The 20,017-nt window shown below is 39.4% G+C and overlaps 3 protein-coding genes across 3 annotated transcripts in view; 2 read left to right on the forward strand and 1 right to left on the reverse strand.

Annotated features, from left to right (window-relative positions):
* The window catches only part of LOC108599870 (protein snail), a 30,435-nt gene extending 19,639 nt beyond the window's left edge, over window positions 1–10,796 (reverse strand). The window contains exon 1 of the mRNA XM_017987022.2: window positions 10,666–10,796. Coding sequence (XP_017842511.1) covers window positions 10,666–10,755 — 90 coding nt within the window. The 5' untranslated portion in view covers window positions 10,756–10,796. The remainder of the gene's footprint in view (window positions 1–10,665) is intronic.
* On the forward strand, window positions 1,846–6,741 carry LOC108599872 (protein sister of odd and bowel). Its single transcript, XM_017987024.2, has 2 exons — window positions 1,846–3,293; window positions 3,645–6,741. Exons 1-2 carry the CDS (start codon window positions 2,828–2,830, stop codon window positions 5,225–5,227), a joined length of 2,049 nt encoding a protein of 682 aa, XP_017842513.2. The 5' UTR covers window positions 1,846–2,827; the 3' UTR covers window positions 5,228–6,741.
* A 7,117-nt stretch (window positions 10,797–17,913) lies between the features above and the next one.
* LOC108598421 (MIT domain-containing protein 1) lies at window positions 17,914–18,920 on the forward strand. Its single transcript, XM_017985048.2, has 3 exons — window positions 17,914–18,351; window positions 18,411–18,610; window positions 18,669–18,920. The coding sequence occupies exons 1-3, from the start codon at window positions 17,986–17,988 to the stop codon at window positions 18,820–18,822; spliced, it is 720 nt and encodes a 239-aa protein (XP_017840537.1). The 5' UTR covers window positions 17,914–17,985; the 3' UTR covers window positions 18,823–18,920.
* Window positions 18,921–20,017: the final 1,097 nt, after the last annotated feature.

Genomic DNA, 20,017 nt, shown 5'->3' on the forward strand with positions numbered 1-20,017 from the left:
CAACCCCCTAGAAAAACCCCCCCAAACAACGCTTAACCAAGCGCAACTTTAGCTAGAAAAGCAGATTACCATTTTTTGTTTTTGTTTTTTTTTTTTTTGGAACCTTATGTGGTTGCATCAGCCGACTAAAACGTGGGCGTAGCATATTTAAGGCTTCCATACGCGCATAGAGGTTCCCATTGCAATTAGCGCAGTTCTAGAATGCCACAGATGGTTTATACGTTACATTTTCAAGAAATATAAGAGGTCCTTAAGGCAAACTGACAGCTCTAGCTGATCAAGAGGCCATATAAAAAGGGGTTTGGTATACATATATGCCAACTGTCAAACCATTTGTTTGGAATTCAACAGTCAAAAATGTTGTAAGCTATACCTCATTTTTGTTTGTTCTTTTCATTTAAACAATGGGCAGCCGGAAATGCGCTGTTACTTTAGTAAACTGCGGCAGCAGTTTCAAGTTGAGTTGGCTTATAAATATTTATATAGATTTGCTGTTGCTTTTGTTAATTAAACTTTTCAGCATAAATCAGCGTTATCATAAATTGCCAACTTTTACTGACCTTTGATATATGCTTATGCTAGAAAACTTGTTAGGTAGCTAAAGCTTTAATCTATTGTGAGCTAGCTCATATACTGACTACGAACTACCCACAACTCCCCACCTCTGACTAGCAATCAACAATGCCACAATCTAACGACTGTTGCTCGCTCTCATGCTACCAAAAGTCTCTGCCCAAACACCCACCCCCACCCACACCCCCATCCCACCGCACCCACGCCACACCCTCACGTTTGCTATACAGTTTGCCGTCATTTTTGGCAATTTGTTCAAAATCAAAGTTCAGCAACAAATGCAATGCAACAGCAAGAGCAATTAACTCGGCACAACTGCCACATTCAACGCAGTGCGACAGCAGCGACGCTAAGCGGGGCAGCGTCGACGTCGACGACGACGAGCTGTTGCAAAAATCCACCCCAAAAAATGTTGTTCAATAACAAAAAGGAGCCATGAGCCAATTCAGGTACATGTGTGCGAGCGCCCAAGGAGAGCGGGACGCAACAATTGTAGGCAAAAATCTCTTACGCGAAACGATATGGCAATGGAACACTTCCTGCATGCTACTTTAGGGCTGCGGCACACGAGCAGATTTTTAACTAGGACTACCGGAGCGAAGCTTTGGAAGTCAATAACTGATATATTTTAGAATTTTATTTTAATAAATATTATTTTGTTATCTGAATATTGTATTTAAATGTTTAATTTAATTATTAAGTGTTAGCTTTACGTATTTTATTCGTGCATAGCTGCCCGAACGACACGCAACAGCTACTACGTTGTTTTTTACTGCTTATTTTGCTATTTGGGGGTTTGCTTCTAAGGGTGGCCACGAACCAAAGAGGCAGAACGCATGGACGGAACGGCATGGCAATTGGAACGTGTGGTGGGCCTTAGGGGCTGCTATAATGCGCTCTCGTGTTTCAATTGCCAGTGGTGCGACTCGTGCCACCCTTATAAGCAACGTTTCGTTGAGTTGCACGCTCATAAGCATTCAAGAGTTGCTTACGTTCGGTTCGTTCGCATTTCTTCTCTATCTTATATAATATTATATTTTTCTCCTAAATCAATTTTTTCACTACCAACAACAACAATAATTAACAACAACAAAAGTCAACAACAACAAAAAATACTAAACTCAACTATTTCAACAACTCGCGTCAACTAACTTAACTTTTACAACTATAACGCCTCCTATTATTTTTTGTTTAATAAACCAAACCAAACCAAAACTATAAACAACAAACTCAAAATCAATTATTTAACTTTGACTACAACAATATTTTGGTTCAACAATTGTTTGCCCCAACAACAAATAACAATAATAATAACAAGAACGCAGCAACAATAAACAAAAGCTACGCGACACGAGCCTCAAAGGATATAACCAATATATATGTAAACATATATATGTATTTGTATATGTATGAAATTACCAATAATAGTTAACGTGTGCCCTCTTGCCCAGTTTTTACCCTGAACCGTTATGTTTGGAAGAGCCGTTGTGTAAAAACAAAACGTAAACGTAAACTCAAATGTAAAAATCGATAAACCACACGCAGCCAACGAAAACGCAGCGAAACGTGTCCCTGTCCAGACCCAAAAACCCCAAAAACCAAAGCACGGACCAAAGTTGACCAAAAAAAACCAACAAAAAATACAAAAATAAATGAAAATAATATAAAAGCAACACAACGCATAACAAGGTGGCAACCAGTGAAAAAGAGGAGAGACACACAGACACGAAAACTAACGGCGCTTGGAGTCTGGAGAACAAGCGCAGAAATGTGTAAAGTGGCTGTGAAATTTGAAGTATCCTAACCAACAATAAAAATAAAAAATATCGACAAAACGACAAACCGCAGAAACCAATTTATCAAATAGCAATAAACTTCAAACGTGAATTATGCATATATAGCAAGCAGCGCAGGAGGCAGCGACAACAACTCAAGGATGTTAATGCCAATGAAGCAACTCTACAAGTAAAAATCTAAGATCTAAATCTAATTTATTTTCGGCGAGCCAAATCTAATTTTCCAAAACTCTATCTATGCATCAAATATTGCAAGAAGAACATTTCCTTTCCGCTTTTGCCACCACAAAGTCTACCCACTAGCAAGGTCTATAGCTCGCTCGAAAAACAAAACTCAAAACTCCAAAGCTTCAGCAACTTCAACACTAAACTTGTTCAACTAAACTGAATACCGCTCAAATTAACGCTCAACCACACACACACACACCCAAACACTAAGACACACACACACTCTAAATATGCCGCGCTGTCTGATTGCCAAGAAATGGAAGGCCTATCCCTGGCTAGATCGCAGCAATAGCAACAGCAGTAGCAACAGCAGCAGCAATGACAACTGCAACAATACACAAGCAACAGCATCAGGAGCAGCAGCAATAACAGCGGCCGCTCGAGTAGCTGAGAATCTAACGCCGCCGCCCACACTCAAGTCGCGCCGCTCCACGCTCGATGATGATGAGGAGATCGATGTCGTGGGCGACAAGCTACTGACCAAGTCCGACAAGCAACGCACAACAGCAGCAGCAACAGTTGCCGCGCCCGCTGAGGCAAGCACAACAGCAACAGCCACAACTACAACAACAGCATCAGCAACCACAAGCGCCAAATGCTGGGGGCCCAGCTCACCAACAGCGGGCACAACAGCGCCCAGTCCGCCACCGCATTCGCCTGAGGCTGCAACACGCTTAAACAATAATGTTTATAACGGTAAGCATAATTAATTAAAGACTCTTTAAAAACATTAAAAAGAATAGACGACACTGCAAAACTGAAAAAACTTCTTAAATATGAAAAAAAAACATTTTCCATTTCAATGCAATTAAATGTATATTTTTTTTTAATAATAAATTCTTTTAATTTATATGTAAATGCAACAAATGTTGAGTCTGATTAATCTTCCTAAAATACACAATGCATATTTAATAACTTTTAAAATTTGGCACATTCAAAAAATAAATAAAAAAATGTTCAATACAATAATATTCTATAAAATGATTTAAAAAAAATATTTCAATATTTTAAATTACCTATGTCTTTATTTATTTTGATTGTTTACAGGCTACACGCGCGAGCTGTCGCCGCTGCACTATACTGCGTACCTGCCCAGAATGGAGAGCGAAATAACGGTAATACGCGCAGCAGCCACAGCGTTGGTGGCAGCCGCAGCCACAGGTGGTGCTGGCGAGCAGCATTTGGCTGCGTATCAGACGCCACCATCGTCAACTACAACATCGCCCTCATGCTCACCCAGTGGCGAACGCTTTAGCAGCGGCGTGCACATTAAAATGGAAAATGGTCAGACGTCCAGTGAGCGCAAGTGCTTTAGCAGCACGGGAGCCACGCTGTCGCTGCCGCCCAAGAAGAAGGACATCTATAGGCCATACTCGCTGGACGACAAGCCGGCGCAGGGCTATCGCAGGCGTGTGCCCGCGGAGGAGGATTTACATGCAGCGCATGCCATATTGGACTTGAGTGCCTCGACTGCATTCCACCCGCCCACGCAGCCACATCAGCTACAGCAGCAACAGCCACAGCAGCAACACTTGCCATTGCAGCATTTGCCACATGGTCACAGTCATAGCAGCGGCAACAGCAACAGCAACACCCACGCCCATGTTAGTGCTCCGTTGCTGGAGGCGCATGCGCATGTGCGCAGCACGTCATCGATTGCCGAGCTGGCAGCTGCAGCCAGCGTGGTGAACGAACAACGCCCCTTGAGCAATGCCTCCAGCGCCAGCAGCAGCAGCAGCAGCAACAACAGCAGCAATGTGCAGAATGAGAACAGCAACACCACCAACCAGCTGCGCTCCGGCCTGGGTCTGGGCCTTAGCCTGGGCTTGGACTGCGCGGCCGAAGATGATGAGAACGGCGGCCAGGCAGCCAAGACTGTGGCCTACACCTACGAGGCCTTCTTTGTGAGCGACGGACGCAGCAAGCGCAAGCATGTGGTCGACCCCGCCGCCGTTGTGGTGCAGGATCAGCAGAAGACAAAATATACGTGCTCCGAATGCGGCAAGCAGTACGCCACCAGTAGCAACCTGTCGCGCCACAAGCAGACGCATCGCTCCCTCGACTCGCAGTCGGCCAAGAAGTGTCACACTTGCGGCAAGGCGTACGTCTCCATGCCGGCGCTGGCGATGCACGTGCTTACGCACAAGCTCTCGCACAGCTGCGGCGTTTGCGGCAAGTTGTTCTCGCGCCCCTGGCTGCTGCAAGGACATCTGCGCTCGCACACGGGCGAGAAGCCCTATGGCTGTGCGCATTGCGGCAAAGCCTTTGCGGATCGCTCGAACTTGCGGGCGCACATGCAGACGCACTCGGTGGACAAGAACTTTGAGTGCAAGCGCTGCCACAAGACATTTGCGCTCAAGTCGTACCTAAACAAGCATCTGGAGTCGGCCTGCCTCAAGGACGAGGAGGAGCTCATGATGGCCATGTCGCTGCACGGGCATACCGATAGCAACAGTGAAAGCGGCGCCAGCTTGGCGTCGCCCACGCACGAGTTTATGGAGCGCGTCAAGCAGGAGACGCCAGGCCAAGCAGCTGGCAATACGTACGCATTGAAGAGAGAAGAGACAAAGAGAAAGAGAGAGAAGCGTAAGTTGTGCAATGCAAAATGCTGGCAATGCCAAAGCCTCTAGTTAATTTACCGTTAAAGTTAAAACCAAGTTACCGTTACAAACAAAAACTTAATGAAATGAAAACCGCTAACAGTTTTTATATAAACCTTATAACAAAAAAAAAAACCAAAAATAATTACATACTTGACATCACAATACGTCCAAAATGCAAGTGTAGTAGTGTAACACAGAGACTGTAGAAATTTCGCATTAGACACATTAGGCAGCAAACAGATAAAAGATTTAATATATATACATATATACATTTATATATGAAACTACAAATTACACTTAGTAAAAACCTAATCTCGTTCTTCTCTTAGACCTAAGCAAGTTGAACAACAAACCCCAACATATATACAACATATACATAAGAAGAAGCACGCACCCCCAACACACACACACACACATACACACACACCCCCCTCTACACCACAGAGTAAGCCTTTTTGCAGCAGGTGCAAGCCGCATGCAATCTACAACCTGAACTTGAGCAATTCTAGCGCTAATATCTACATTAGCAACTTAACTAAACTATTTAACGATATGCATACATATATATTCTAAACATAAAGTTGTACTATACCCTTGTAGCTATCGAAAAACCAAAAAAACACTTTTAAACTTTAGATCTCCTCTCTAACTTTACCCTTACCTACAAAAAAAAAAGGAAACAAAACACAAGAAAAACAAATATACTCTTTAATCTAATAACGAAAAAAAAATTATAAGCAATTCGATGACGAAGTGATTAAAATTAATGCAACGAATACAAAAGCAAATGCAATGTTTCTCAAACAACGAATTAGTATGTAAGGGCAGTCTATCTATAAGCAGTACATAGTAGCGCCACTTTTCACAATATTTTTTCTAAACTAAGCTGAAAAAAAAAACAAAATTCATAACACACACAAAAAAGCACTCAACGCATTTTAGAATTTCAAAAGAAAACTACAACTTTTTTTGTATCTACCTTTTTTTTTTGGATAAATTTCGTTGATCATTTGACAGGCTAGAGCCACCAAAGGTATAGAGCAGAGGGTAAGCTAACAAAATGCTGTTAATGTCCCCGCAAATAGTCAATTATAAAATTTGGAAAACAACCATAATTCATTTTAGCATGAGTACTAGTCGCTGTACAACAGCAAAAACCTTACTTAAATTATTTTTAGTATTTTAATGCCCAGTATACTCCCAGTTTATATATAGTTTAAGAGCATTGCAAGCGTTCAAGACCAAAAGCCGTATTCGCAACCTTAATGCGCCCTCCCGCTAACAAAAGCAAAAAAAAACAGCTAACATATATAACAAAATATATATATATATATCGAGTGTGATCTAGTCTCAAGCATTTAACAGTACACTTCGTCCATGCGTAAAGAACAAAAAGCAGAAAAAACAATATACGAAAGCAAATACTAATTTTGCAACTTTTCAACTACTTGGTATGATATTTACTTGCAACTATATTTATATTATGTAGCTCATATGTTCATTTCACATACACACACACTCAAATACAGATACACAGACACAAGCACAAACATGTATATAATAAAACACACACACACAGACAAACATCTATGCATATTTATATACATAAAACTGAAATCAGCTTCAGCAACCGATCTCATATAAAGTGCAACGAATACACTTTTGTGGCCGTAGTCATAGCGTACTTAGCCGTAAAGAGTAGCAATGTTTAGGATCAAAAATAAAAGACAGCAAAAAGACGAAAGAAAGATATATAGAGTGCAGCATTGAAACCCCAGTTGTTGTTATGTCTAAGCGAAGCGAAGAGGAATCTATATATATTATATACAACTAGAATACGTATGTAGCTGCGTAATATTTACAATTATATATGCATATATACACACATTATTTAGCTGTAGTCTACATATAAAACATAAGTTAAAAGAACTAGTAAATCTAATCCACAAAAATTATTTTTATACTGTTGTATGGCAAGTGGACAAGTGGCAACACTTTCATGGAAATAATAATCGAATACAAAACGAAAATCGGCTAAAGTACCAAAGCAATACTCAAACAACAAGCTAACAACAACAAGCAAACAAACAACAAATATGTAATTTAAATTAAAGATTTAAAGCTACTTATTAGTCATAGTTACCAGCTTATGTTTTGTTCAGTTTTGTCAAGTTCTTAATTTCAAAATTTGTGTTTTATTTTTGTAACAAAAGCAAGCATAAGCAATGAATTATGTGAATGAAAGCAATAACATAAAGTTTAAACAATTTATTAGCCAGTAAGTAAAACTAAGGTTGAAACTACTAAGCAATTAGTAAGTACGAGCACACTTGTATTTATAAAGCAAAAACAAACAAACACACACACACACACACACATACAATAAAAAAAAAACATACTGTTAAACAAATATATATTATATACAATACAAAAACTTATATACATACTTACACTATACATAAACAAAACAAATTTGTTTTTTATTTACGGCGTTTATCTTTTTATTGTTTGCTGGACTTCTTACTTTCTGCTAATACAAATAACGAGAACTTAAAGCAATTCGATTATTGTGATATTTCCAACACAATTACAAATATCTAATTAAACAAGTTTATTCATTTTTGCTCAACAGTTAAACAACAGCAAAAGATTTTTATATAACAAAACAAAAACTATAAATAGCGTAATGCGTGTATCGAGAAGCAATAAAACGTAGTTGTAAAACATACAAGCATATATATTATATATATACATTTAAAATTTATTAAACAAACTATATAAATTTACATAGTTTTGAGTGCAAGTGTAAGCAGCATATTTTAAAATTTTGAAATTTTTCAAATAAACTAGCAGAACATGTAGGCCTAAGACAAATACATATAAACAAACAAACACACACATACATAGCGTATGATAAGTATACATTTGGCAAAGCTTTTGATTTGTTATCAAACTAAACAAGTGCCCATTTTTTGTAATGGTTTACATATAGTTTTTCATAGGTTTCGTCACACACGAAATACAACCAACAAAACATGTATAGGTTCGTCCAAGCTTGTAAGTTTATCAAGGCATATATTGTTGAAACCAAATTGTTATAGTTGATACATTTTTAGTCTAGCATATTAATTAACTTAAAACAGTCATGCATACATGAAAATACAAACAAACTTGCACACCGTATTTATTTTTTATGGCGGGCAGCAAACATTGTCGCATACTTTTCAGCATTTGAATTTTTAAACTGCTGCCCAAAAAGTATGCAACACTATTTAAAATACAAGAGCTGCCTGCTTGTGTTTGCGTAGCGCGTTTTAGGTTCATGATCCATTGTTTCTATTATCTGTTGCTGACAAGAGCGCCACTCCCCCAAAGCCCCTGCTCACCGCAGCTGCCATTCATTGGCCATTCGCCGCATATTTTCGCTGACAATGTTGTACTTTTTGTGTCAATGCATTTTAACGAGCGCTCGTTAGGAAGCGCCAAACAAAAGGGAAATGTAATAACAAAAAGCACAAAATGAAAGCACACAAAATGTAATAATAAAAAGTGAGATGCCAACTGCGTCAGCGACCCCCCATCACCCCTTGAAAACAAACGTACAGCACTGACATTTTACACCAAATAGAGATTCTAAACCATTTCATTTTCATGGGGTCTGTATATAGTTATTATTTTGATATTGATTTGAAGATGAAGAGAGTATGCGTAGTGTTAAATAATTCAACAACAATTATGTATAAATTATAAGCAAACGCATTGCAAACGAAGCAAACAACAAAAAATTATAAAGACTTAGCACGTTAACACAAAGAAAAGTAAATTAAAAATTTATAAACGAAACAAGCTAAAATTGAACGCAATACTAAACAAAACAAACAGCAACCAAAATAAAAGACTTAACAATTTGCATATATTAATGATAACAACAAAAGCGTAAAGTGAAGTAAAGAAAAACAAAACAAAAGTAAAAACTAATTTACAAACGTATTGTATTGTATATGAGTAAATAAATAAACAACGAAGCAAAAGCAACAAGCAGTAAACGAAAAGCAATAGCAAACAATGAGCAATAGAGCATTAAGGTAACTAAAAAGTATTATAGCGCATACATATAAATATATATATATATACATACATATATATATATATATATATATAGATCTAAACTATGAGTAAATATTTGGAATTCGTTAAACTATTGCAATAAGTAAGGCGATACCAAAATATTTATGGCACTATACACTTATATACATACAAACTATATATACATATACATATATAGCTTTTAGTTGAAACAAAGAAGCAATATACTTAATACCCATAAAGCAAAAGCTAAACCAACAAGGCCGTAGCGATTTTTGAATTTAGCCTGGGCATAATGAATTGATTAAGCAATAACGTTTATTAGTTATCGATAGCGATAAATACCGTGCATATATGTATATTGTTATCGCAACATTTTATGCTGCTTTTTTGACGAGACCAATTGATGTACTTTATACAACGAAACATTATATAAAATACAAAAATACACACATACACACACACATCTTATGTTGTTGCGATAGTTACAGAAACACAGATACATTCAAACATAGTTGCTGTAGAAATTAAAAGATATTTTTAATTGTATTTGGCACACACTACATAAAACACTAAAATTGTAGTTTTTGGTAGAGCAAAAAAAAACGTAGCGTTGCATATACTTATGTATTGAATTATTATGAGCAATAACAGCAACAACAACAAAAACATGAACAGACAAACGAGTGCGTTTAACTTTTAAGCTTACAATTTAGTACTATGTTTAACAAACAGCACTTTAGTAAAGCCAGCAAAAGCATTCAGTACCTAGAACTAAAATGACAAAAAATATTACAAAAAATACAGCTAAAAATATTATACAAACAAAAACATATTAAGAGTAAAAGAAATAATTAAGTTAAACAGGCAGACATACAAGCAAACAAATAATGTGCACAGTTATGTATTTTTATTACATGTGCATTATATGCATACAACTTAACATTTACCAATTACCAACACAGACACATATACAAAATAAGCAATGCGTTAATTATGCAATAATATAAACCATATGGCTATAAACTATATGCATTATGTATATGACAGACATGTACATACACAAACCCCACACACACACACACACAAATACATACACACAGGCGCTGTCAATCAAGCAAATGTAACAAGCATGTAAAGCAAAATATTACGCATACGTGACGTATGCGCTTGACTCGACTGCCAGCTGCCTACATAAGTCAATTTACAAACTGGTCAATTTAAATTTGAAGAGAAAGGTAAATCAAGCAATTAAACATTTACACATAAAAAAACCAAATCGTTTCGCGTTTCAGTAGTTTTTTATGCTAAGTTGTTGACAATTTGATGCTAAACCCAAGAATTTAAACAAAATACAAAAAAAAAAAAACTATGAAAACAATTATTGAAAAGTCTTCAGTTCGTTGCGTGGTTTCCAACAAAGTAAATGCTAACAAGTGCAGCATATATATATTTTGTACTTGTAACATAATGAAATTGATTTGTATAATTATATAATCGCAAGAGTCAATATATATATATACATAACAATTATATGCACATACATACATAATTATTATTAAATCCCTATACACATACACACACACATGCAATATATATACATAAACATATACATAAACAAGAAATGGCAATTTACTGCATAGTTACTAACAACAAGAACAACAACAACAAACAAAAGAAGAAGAAGAATAACAAAAGCCAAGCATTCTGTAAATCATAAACGTACATAAGTATATTATATTTTCATAATACATGACAAATTTATACAAAAAAATACAAAAAAATGAAAAATAATTGAAATTGCAACAAATGCAAAAACAACTTGCGTAGTGAATGAGAAAAAAAACCAACAACAACATGAACAAACATAGTGAATAAAAATAAAAATCTGAAAAAATATATATAAAAAAATGATTGCAAGCTGCGTTTTATTTGCATGCAGAGAAATAAAATAAATTTCAACTGATGCGGTGCACGAGGGGGTGGGAGTGTCAGAGTTTTTGCAGCATAATGAGCGATTTGCAGTAGATTGCTGGAATAAGTAGCTGTCAATGAAAACGTCATTCAATTGAAATGACAGCTCAAGTTTGCGCCAGAGAAATCAATAAAAATTATGTGAAAGCAAAAGATAACAACTGAGAGGGAATGCTTAAAGTTTTTGAAAGCAAACTGATGGCATGAAAAGAAGAATATAAAGAATATAAATGAGAGTGCCTTTAACACAAATTCGAAAATTGCTCAATTTGTGGAATTTAAAATTTTATAGCATGCTTTTCTGCGCAAATACAGCAATAAAGCACAAATTCATAAAAATTAAAGGCCAACATTGTGGCACATAAGCGAATCAGCTACACTTGCTAACGATTGTCAACAAAACTTTCACTTGGCACAGCAACAGCAGCAGCAGCAGCACAACAAAGGCCGTTTGGTGTTGTTGCCGCTGCTACTGTTGTTGTTGTTGCTTATATTATTATTGTAGCTTGTTGTTTGTTGCGCATATTTTCACATATCATAAGTTTTTATGCTTATTAAAAGCCAAAAGCAGCAAACACACATACATATATATGTGTATATGTACAACAACAACCGCATTTGAGCATAATTTATATGATTTGCCTATGAGGCAATCGCAGGGCAAAAATTCTGTTTATGACTTCGATCAAATGGCAGGGCAAGGGCGATACCAAAAGACGATGGCTTATTTATCCTAGCTAGCTAGCTATATGGCTACTGTAAGCTTGTGTCCTAAAGATTGCCCAGTGGCACACATACGCAAACAGCCCAGCGTCAAGATAGTTGGCCTGCAGGGATGCGGCAAAGCGTAGGGGGATTGAGCTTGATAGGCCATGCTGCCATTATACGCTGGCGACAACCAAAGTCTACGGCATTTTGGTCGGGCAACAGGGTCTACGCCTGGCCTGCTTGGTCTCTATGTTTTTTTGGGTGCGAGCTCGTGGCTGTTATCCAGCAAAACAATCAACAGCGCGCTTTTTAAGCCAAGCCAGATATATTTTCTAATGCTTTTTTTCTGTAACTTTCCACCATTCACCCTTGTTTTTTTCACGCTTCGAGCGCTTTATAGGCGGCATCGCCTGTTTTGCCTGTTCTTTGTGCTCCCCCCGCGGGCAGCCTGAACTAATGCGCGCTCTTTCTCACTCCCGCGCTCTCTTTGTTCGGCTTTAGCATTGGCATTGAAATTGGCAATGGGTTTTGTGGATTGGGAATTTTGTTTGCGGCTGTGACTCTGGCCTGGATTGTCTTATTGTTTCGCCTGCCTGGCTCGCTGGCATGTGAGCCGTAGATGTGTAGATGTATCTACAAGTGCGAGTATCTTTATGCTGTTTTGTAGCGCGTGAATTGTTGGCTTGTTTACTATGCCCTTCAAATTATGCACTATCTGAACTGACTGTAGACAGGCAACTGATGGCTGCCGCTGCCGCCGTCGCCGCTGCTGTTGCTGTTGCTGTTGCTGTCGTTGCTGGTGGGACGCTTGGGCGAGCGTAGATTGCATTAAGATAAATTTAACTGAATCAATTTGCTTAATAGCCAATTGAAGAGCCGGGCCAGCACCAAGCGTAGCAACCAGAAATAAAAACAAAGCAAAAAAGAAACAGAAAACGAAAAAAAGAGAAACAAAATTGTTGGCCAAAAACAGCAACATTGTCTCTACAGTTTTAGTGTCATTTATTTTAACGTTGATTTCTTCCTATCCATTTATTTACATTGCACACTGCGCAGTGTCCCCAATCCCCAATCCCCTTTGCACCCCCACCGCATTACCTTATAATGAAACGTCTTCGTCCAGCTGGCTTAATGCGCAAAGCTCTAAGCACTAAGCTCAACAGTAGCTGGTGGCTAAGGAAATTTTTATAAATCTTCAAGTGGCGGCCAAATTATATAAGCATTACATAAGCTACAAATGGCATTTGGCTTTGGACTTATTTCTCTTTCGCTGCGCTGCTTTTCGAAATTTTCAATTTAACTATTGGCCCCAGCATATGACGACTGTCGTCCCAGCCCCCAAATCGACAATTGCATAAGCAGCAGGCAGGCAATATTGAAGTGCCGGGGCCAGGGACTAAGGACTTAGCACCAATGCAGTGCTAACTGAAAATGCTTGGCATTTAAAAACGGATGTTCCGATTCGCATTTCACGCAAACGCAATGATAAAGCTTTGCCCAGTTCCGCTATGCAGCGCGACTTGCAAGCTAGAGAGCTGGGTCTACAAAACAAAACGAGGTGCGCTACAAGGCTGTAAATTAAATTGATAAATAATTAAGAGAGTGGAGGTTGCAAAAGGCCTAATTTACAATTTTCAAAAGCAAGGCATAGAGGTTAAGAGTTTCGTCGAGAGCTTCTCATATAATCTTGTTCAAAAGAGATTATAGACATTTTAGGAGATTATGGTGAAAAATAATGCGAAAAAAAAAATAAAATAAATAAAAAAGTTTGCCAAAACTACAAAGGAAGAGTCTTATACTCTAAGCAAACGTTTTAAAAACAAGCCGTTTACGTCCATGCAAAAATCAAGAGACAGATACTTTAGCCGCTACCCTCGTTTTATATGCATGTTGGCAGTCAAAGTTTAGGTGTTGTCTGCTCGCATTCTGGGCCGTAATTTAACAGACCGCACGCATGTGTGTGAAATCATTGGCCAACCCAAACTGATTTGCATGATACGCCAAAAGGTGCGTAGGCGGGTACTCGGAACACAACTCTCTCCCACACACTCACTCACTCTCTCTCGCTCGCTCACACTCTCACACGCTTTATATAGTAGTTGGAAAATGGTTTTGGCCTTGCTTATCGCAACTGGTGAATCTAGTTGGAGCTGTTTCAGTTTGAAGGTAATTGCCGCGAAGCGCCCATTTTTCGCACGGATCGCTTACGCACATGTCCATAAAAATAGATAGCATATAGGATCCGGATATGAACGCTAGTCGTAGCAGTGGTCTAGAGCGTCGACTATACACTATAGCTACGAACTAATTACAGGGCGCGTAGCGGATTTTAATTATTGCGCTGTGCGCTCAGCTGTTGCCTACACGCTTTTTGAATTGAATGTTGAATACATATGTATATCTATAGAATACGTATACGTGATTGTTGCTTAGGGCTTCGTACGTTTTGGTTGGGTTGCCTTGTGGGCTATATATATGCGTATATATTTTGTGGGTGCAGAGCCTAGGCACGCCCTGAAACGACAGTTACAAACAGCCGGTCGGCAATCGATTGATTGTGGCCAAACACGCAGCGTTGGACAGGATAAATCAAGCCTCTGACATTTTTCCTGCCAACTGCGTGAGTCTTTCGTTAATGCATACACACAGACAGACACACGCACGCACACATACAAACAGAGAGAAACAAAAACAAGCGTAGCGGCAACAGGCCCTGGCCATATCTATATAACCATATAAAAGCCAATATCCAATTCCCAAACTCTGCGCGTAATGGACTGAAATCCAATACAGAAATATGCATGAAACACACACACACACACATACATAGAGACACATGCACAGGAGACACTGACAGGCACAGACTCCCATACAGATGTCAAGGAAATATGCGCCGTTTAGTCACAACTGTCAGTTTTCAATTGATTTGTCGAGGCAGTCACTGACTGCATGCATGTGTGCGTATATATACACACATAACTGTGTATGTGTGTGTAGTCAATGTTGTGTGTCCATCAAAGCCAACAAAGCAAATGTGAAAACATTAAAGCCATTTTGCTCCAAATATGAAATATGGCTGGCAATAGTTAGCAAAAACCCTCGAAAAACGTAAACGCAAACGCAAACCCTCAATGGCAAAGCCAAGTCCATCAGCATTTCCATTTTCATTTGGCCTTCGCCGCTTCGCCAAAAACTTGTTTGCCAGTCATGCAGCAAGTCAATTTTCGTATCGTCATTGTTAACATCATCAATTTGTGTGCTTAATTTGGAAACTGACGCGCAACAAAAGCAAGCCAAGACAAAGACCTCGTTGTTGTAGTCGCAGGAGCATAACACGCAGGACACAGCAGCAAGCAGCAGCACATCAGCACAGCAAGACGCTGGAGCTTTCGGTCAAAGCAACACCTTAAAGGCAGCTCATATAAATTGAGATGCTGCAGCAATAAAGCAGCGCCAATTGTTTATTACATTTCGCACACACTTGACGCAAGAGCGGCGATAAATAGAAAGCCAAGGATACCCAGGATATATGCTATAATCGTGTGTGAGTATGTTTTCGTATGTGTGTGTGTGTGTGTGTGTGTGTAGTCAAGGGACCCGGGGCCAAAAAATCAAAACAATTGCAGCTCAATTCAATTGCTGGCCTTTTTAGATGAACACCGTAGCAGCAAAAAATAAAAAAAGGACCTGTCGAAAGGAAGCGTATAGCGTTGAGCTGGGGAGTGTGAAGTCTGGTGTCGGCTGGTGACTTGGCTACTTAGATTCCACGTAAGCATTTGCTTTGGAAAGTTCATGAGGTTATGATTTTTTGGGCTGGCAACCCCAGAGTAAACAGTTACGATTGTGTTACAATTTGTTACAACTGTAAATATGTAACAGTGTGTGTGTATGTGTGTGTGTTTGTGTATGTGTGTGGGTGTGAGCGAGGCAAGCTGAAAGCTCTCGAGGGACTTTTTAGCCAATATAAATTTTGATCCTTCTTGAAAAATGGAAGCAAACATAAATAGCATCAAGTGGAAAACTGAACGTTAACGAACAAGCTCAAGTCAAACGCATGGTCGAGCGGGACGTGGCGGGGGCATCGCAGCGGGGTAAATCGTAAGAGTGACGCGAAGCAGCATTAACTGTTGTGTGAGGGGGTTGGGGGTTTGTCATTGGGAGGCGGAGCGTTAGCACATTGACGACATAAATGAGTGGCGGGCTGAGCTCACATTTAGCAGCAAACAAACAGACTTACACGCACACACACACACACATAGTGAGAGTGAGCTAGAGATAGAGACACGCACAGCGGCTGTGAAGGACACACAATGTTAGAGCTTCCCACATGTCTTAGCAGTTGCGAGTGTGTGTGTGTGTGTATGTTTGCTTGTATTTGTAATAAAAGCGATGAAAATGGCAACAACAACAATGACAGCAGAAAGGAAAACGAAATGGCAAAATAAATTGAAAGAGAAACAAATAAAAATCAACGAGAAAGGCTGCAAAAGTGGCGGAAAAAAAGGGAAGCACTGTTAAGAGCGAGAGAATTGTAGCAGTAGCAAGCAAATATTGAACGCACAGCAATAACAACAACAACAAACTAACAAACAAACACACACACACACACATACAGAGAAATAAGGAAAATAATCGTCGATAAAAAGCTGGCGCCAAGATACCCGTAATATGAGCTAACCACGGTCCCCCCAGTTCCCTCTGCTACTTTGGCGCAGCTGTAGCGTAGCGCAGAGCAGAGATCCTGTTGTCCTGTTGTCCTGTTGTTGTCCCTTGCCCCGCCTTTTGGGCTTCTGCCCGAGGCAAGTGGCTTGGCACATCAGAAGGCATTATTGGTTGACATGTGGAAGAGCTCTAGGCTTGAAGCCCGAACGGCTTTAGCTGTAGCCCTCTTGAATTTGTGTTTTACAAGACACAATGCAGCTAATTCCAAACAAAAGTTAGTCCAGCGTGACAATTGAGTAGCTCTTTTTACACTCAACTGCTTAGCAATGGAAAATACACTTGACGCGATTGTTGTTGTTCAACAAGCATATTATTTGTATTGATAAGCATAAGCTACCCTCGAGCTAATTGTTGACTTTATAAAATCCTTGTAAAACTAGCACAGCACTATCTAACATGCCACGCCCACTAATATATACGTTAGGATTTGTCAAAAACGCCACATCAGGAATTCAAACGAAGTATAAAAAATGGAAATGTTGGAGCATTTTGCTCGCCCACTCCCCAAATGTTGACGTCACGTTCCAGCGTTCACAGCTCCCAAATGGCTTAAAATTTATGACATAAATAAAAATACTGGACAGCAGTCACCCAAAAGAAAAAACAGGAAAAAAAAACACGCGCATCAGCAACAACAAACGTTTAGCAGTTCGATTTCGATTGGATGCTCGCTGGCCCCTAAAGCCACACGAAATACAAATACCGTCCCCCTTCGTAGCCGTGGCCGTGGTCAATCACCTGCCAATGCGCAAGAAATGAAAACACAAATAAATTAATATTTGGCTTAGTGAAATTCAATTTCTTTACGAGTGTCCACTGTTGCCGTGAGACAAACTGTGGGCGGAGCTGCTGACTGTTGGCTGACGATAAAACGCTTTCGTTTTCAGGTAATTGCTTGTAAGTGGCATAAACATAAAACGAAAAGTGAATATTTATGACATTGGATTTGCACAACAGTCAAAGTCAAGCTGATATTCAAATGCCCAACGGCCTTTCTGCGTAACGAGTTCTAAATTCCAATTAACATTTGGGTGGTGAAATTTAATTTTGAAAACTATATTCTATAATTTACTTCTTAAAGTTTTTATCATAGTCGTTACTTTTGTTAGACTTATCGATAAATATCTTACCGATCAGTCAATGCAGCATATTTTTGGTATTTTTTGCGCTTATAGCTGCCGCCACATTAAACAGCTGATTGCTTCACAACAGAATAACAAACTATATACAATTGCATTAACTAAGAAATAAAACCTGAATACAGTGTGGCAGAAAAGTAATTTAAATAAATTATCATGAGTGCAGCATTACAAGCTAAGGATCTGTTGATCCGCGCTGTGTCCTGCGATCAGAGCGGACGCATTTTGGAGGCGCAAACATTATACCAAAATGGCATTGCAATGTTGATGACTTTCGTCACAGACGAACCGGATGAGGTAAAGCGCAAAGGATTTCTTACAAGGATTAAAGAGTATATGGATCGTGCGGATGCAATAAAAGCGCGAGTAAATGGTAAGCTCTCCCTAGGTGAAGTGGTCACACACATATCAATTGAGGAAGATGACGTGGGCTATGACTACGAACAAATATTTGGAAAGTATATGGACAGTAAAACCGTAGAGATAATGCTGGAGGAGCCCTATTTGGCGCAGAACTATCAGGTACGCTATACATGTAATCTATCAATGTTTGGTTGATAATGAATGGTTTTATTTTGTAGTTTCAAAATCTCATACGGTTTCTGGAGCTAGCTGTGACCAACTGCCCCAACTTCAAGTACATACGATTGATAACCAAAGAGGATACTAAGAACTTGGACCAACAGAAAACAAATATAGGCCAGATCAAGGCCGATCTGGAGCGCAGAAAGATAGCATTTTTTATTAAATACGAGGAGACACTGCATGATCGCAAAATTTAGTAAGCAGCAATAGTTATGAGCTGATAAGATTAATTTTTGTATGGTTTTTATTTATAGCTTGAGCAATGGCTATATTATCAAAATCGGACGTGGACTGCACTTTTATAAAGCTTCCAATCCCATGTATTCCATTGGCCTCAACAATTACAGATACCGGAAATGCTTGCAAACCGACGTGGATATATGGCGCACGTCGGGGCACGCCAATTAAACTAAATATGCATATATACAACATGGATTCCAAAGCGAAGCTAAAAGACGAGTATTTTTTGTGTGAGTTTTACTCTTTTAAATTTAATAATAAAGTTGGAACAGTTTTGTACTTTTTACGTAAAGCGCCCAATCCAGGCGAGCTTGTGGATATTTTGTGTGTGTGCTATAAAGAAGACACCGAGCACGGCAAAACTGTATGTGAATATATATGGATATGGCTGCAGGGGCGTATTTTTTCTGTTTTTTGTGTGCTGGCACAAAATGTTTAAAATTCATAACTTTCGTGCTACTTCGGATGCGCAGGCAGCTGCACAGCTGGTGAGCTAAAGCTGGTAGCTGACTGCCTGCCTGGCTGGCTGGCTGGCTGCCTGCTGCTGGTTGCTGCCTGTTTTGAATGCCGCTACCAGCTAACAGCGGGTGGCCAATGCAGTTGCATAAAAGACAGAAGCGGAAGCGCGCTCGATACCTCAGTAGCAAACAGCCATTGTCGCCAAAATGGCACTAAGTGTGCGCCTTAAAGCCAGCAGCACAGCAAAGCCCCAACTCCAACTCGAGTTCGAGTTCTAGCTCCAGCTCAAAGTCTTGAACATTGGCAGAGACATGTGCGTGGATAATTAGAACTGCGCCACAGTTGGCTGCACAAGCTCTAAGCCTGGCCAAAAGTCCACCTTGTGATGCAAAGGGAGCGCACACAGACAGACACACAATATATTTTCAATTTACTTGGTGCCTTGCCAAGGATTTATCAACAGATGAAGGCAATTGTTACGCGTCGCGATGAGCCGGCCTAATAAATTGCACCAGAGCTAAAATGCTTTGCTCGCTTTTAAATTTTATGGCGCGTAAGAAAGGCACACACACACACATACAGAGAGACAGACTAATGCGACTGTCAGGCCCAAAGCGCCCACAATTTTAGCCACCCCTAATTTTTTGGGTACTGCAGCTTAAGCCGGCTATTCATTGCGACAAAAGCAACAAGAGCAGCCATGAACAAATTGCGTATAGGCCTGAAGGATTTCCCGAGCTGACGATGAACTTATTGCACAATTAGATGCTTCACTTGCTGGAAAGTATGCTTTAAACAAAACACCAGCAACAGTAGCAGCAGCAGCAGCAACAACAACAACAACTGTTAACCTGTCAGAACTTGTTAGTGTGTTGGCTCGTTGAGCAAATGCGGAAATGTTTGT

The sequence above is a fragment of the Drosophila busckii genome, chromosome 3L, assembly GCF_011750605.1.
Source record: "Drosophila busckii strain San Diego stock center, stock number 13000-0081.31 chromosome 3L, ASM1175060v1, whole genome shotgun sequence".
Classification (NCBI taxonomy): domain Eukaryota; kingdom Metazoa; phylum Arthropoda; class Insecta; order Diptera; family Drosophilidae; genus Drosophila; species Drosophila busckii.

Bases quoted from the DNA above. Each gene is read 5' to 3' on its own strand.
- LOC108599872 (XM_017987024.2), top strand. From the start codon at position 2,828: ATGCCGCGCTGTCTGATTGCCAAGAAATGGAAGGCCTATCCCTGGCTA. The intron at 3,294-3,644 runs GTAAGCATAATT...GATTGTTTACAG, and splicing joins AAACAATAATGTTTATAACG to GCTACACGCGCGAGCTGTCG.
- LOC108598421 (XM_017985048.2), top strand. From the start codon at position 17,986: ATGAGTGCAGCATTACAAGCTAAGGATCTGTTGATCCGCGCTGTGTCC. The intron at 18,352-18,410 runs GTACGCTATACA...TTTATTTTGTAG, and splicing joins ATTTGGCGCAGAACTATCAG to TTTCAAAATCTCATACGGTT. The intron at 18,611-18,668 runs GTAAGCAGCAAT...TTTTATTTATAG, and splicing joins CTGCATGATCGCAAAATTTA to CTTGAGCAATGGCTATATTA.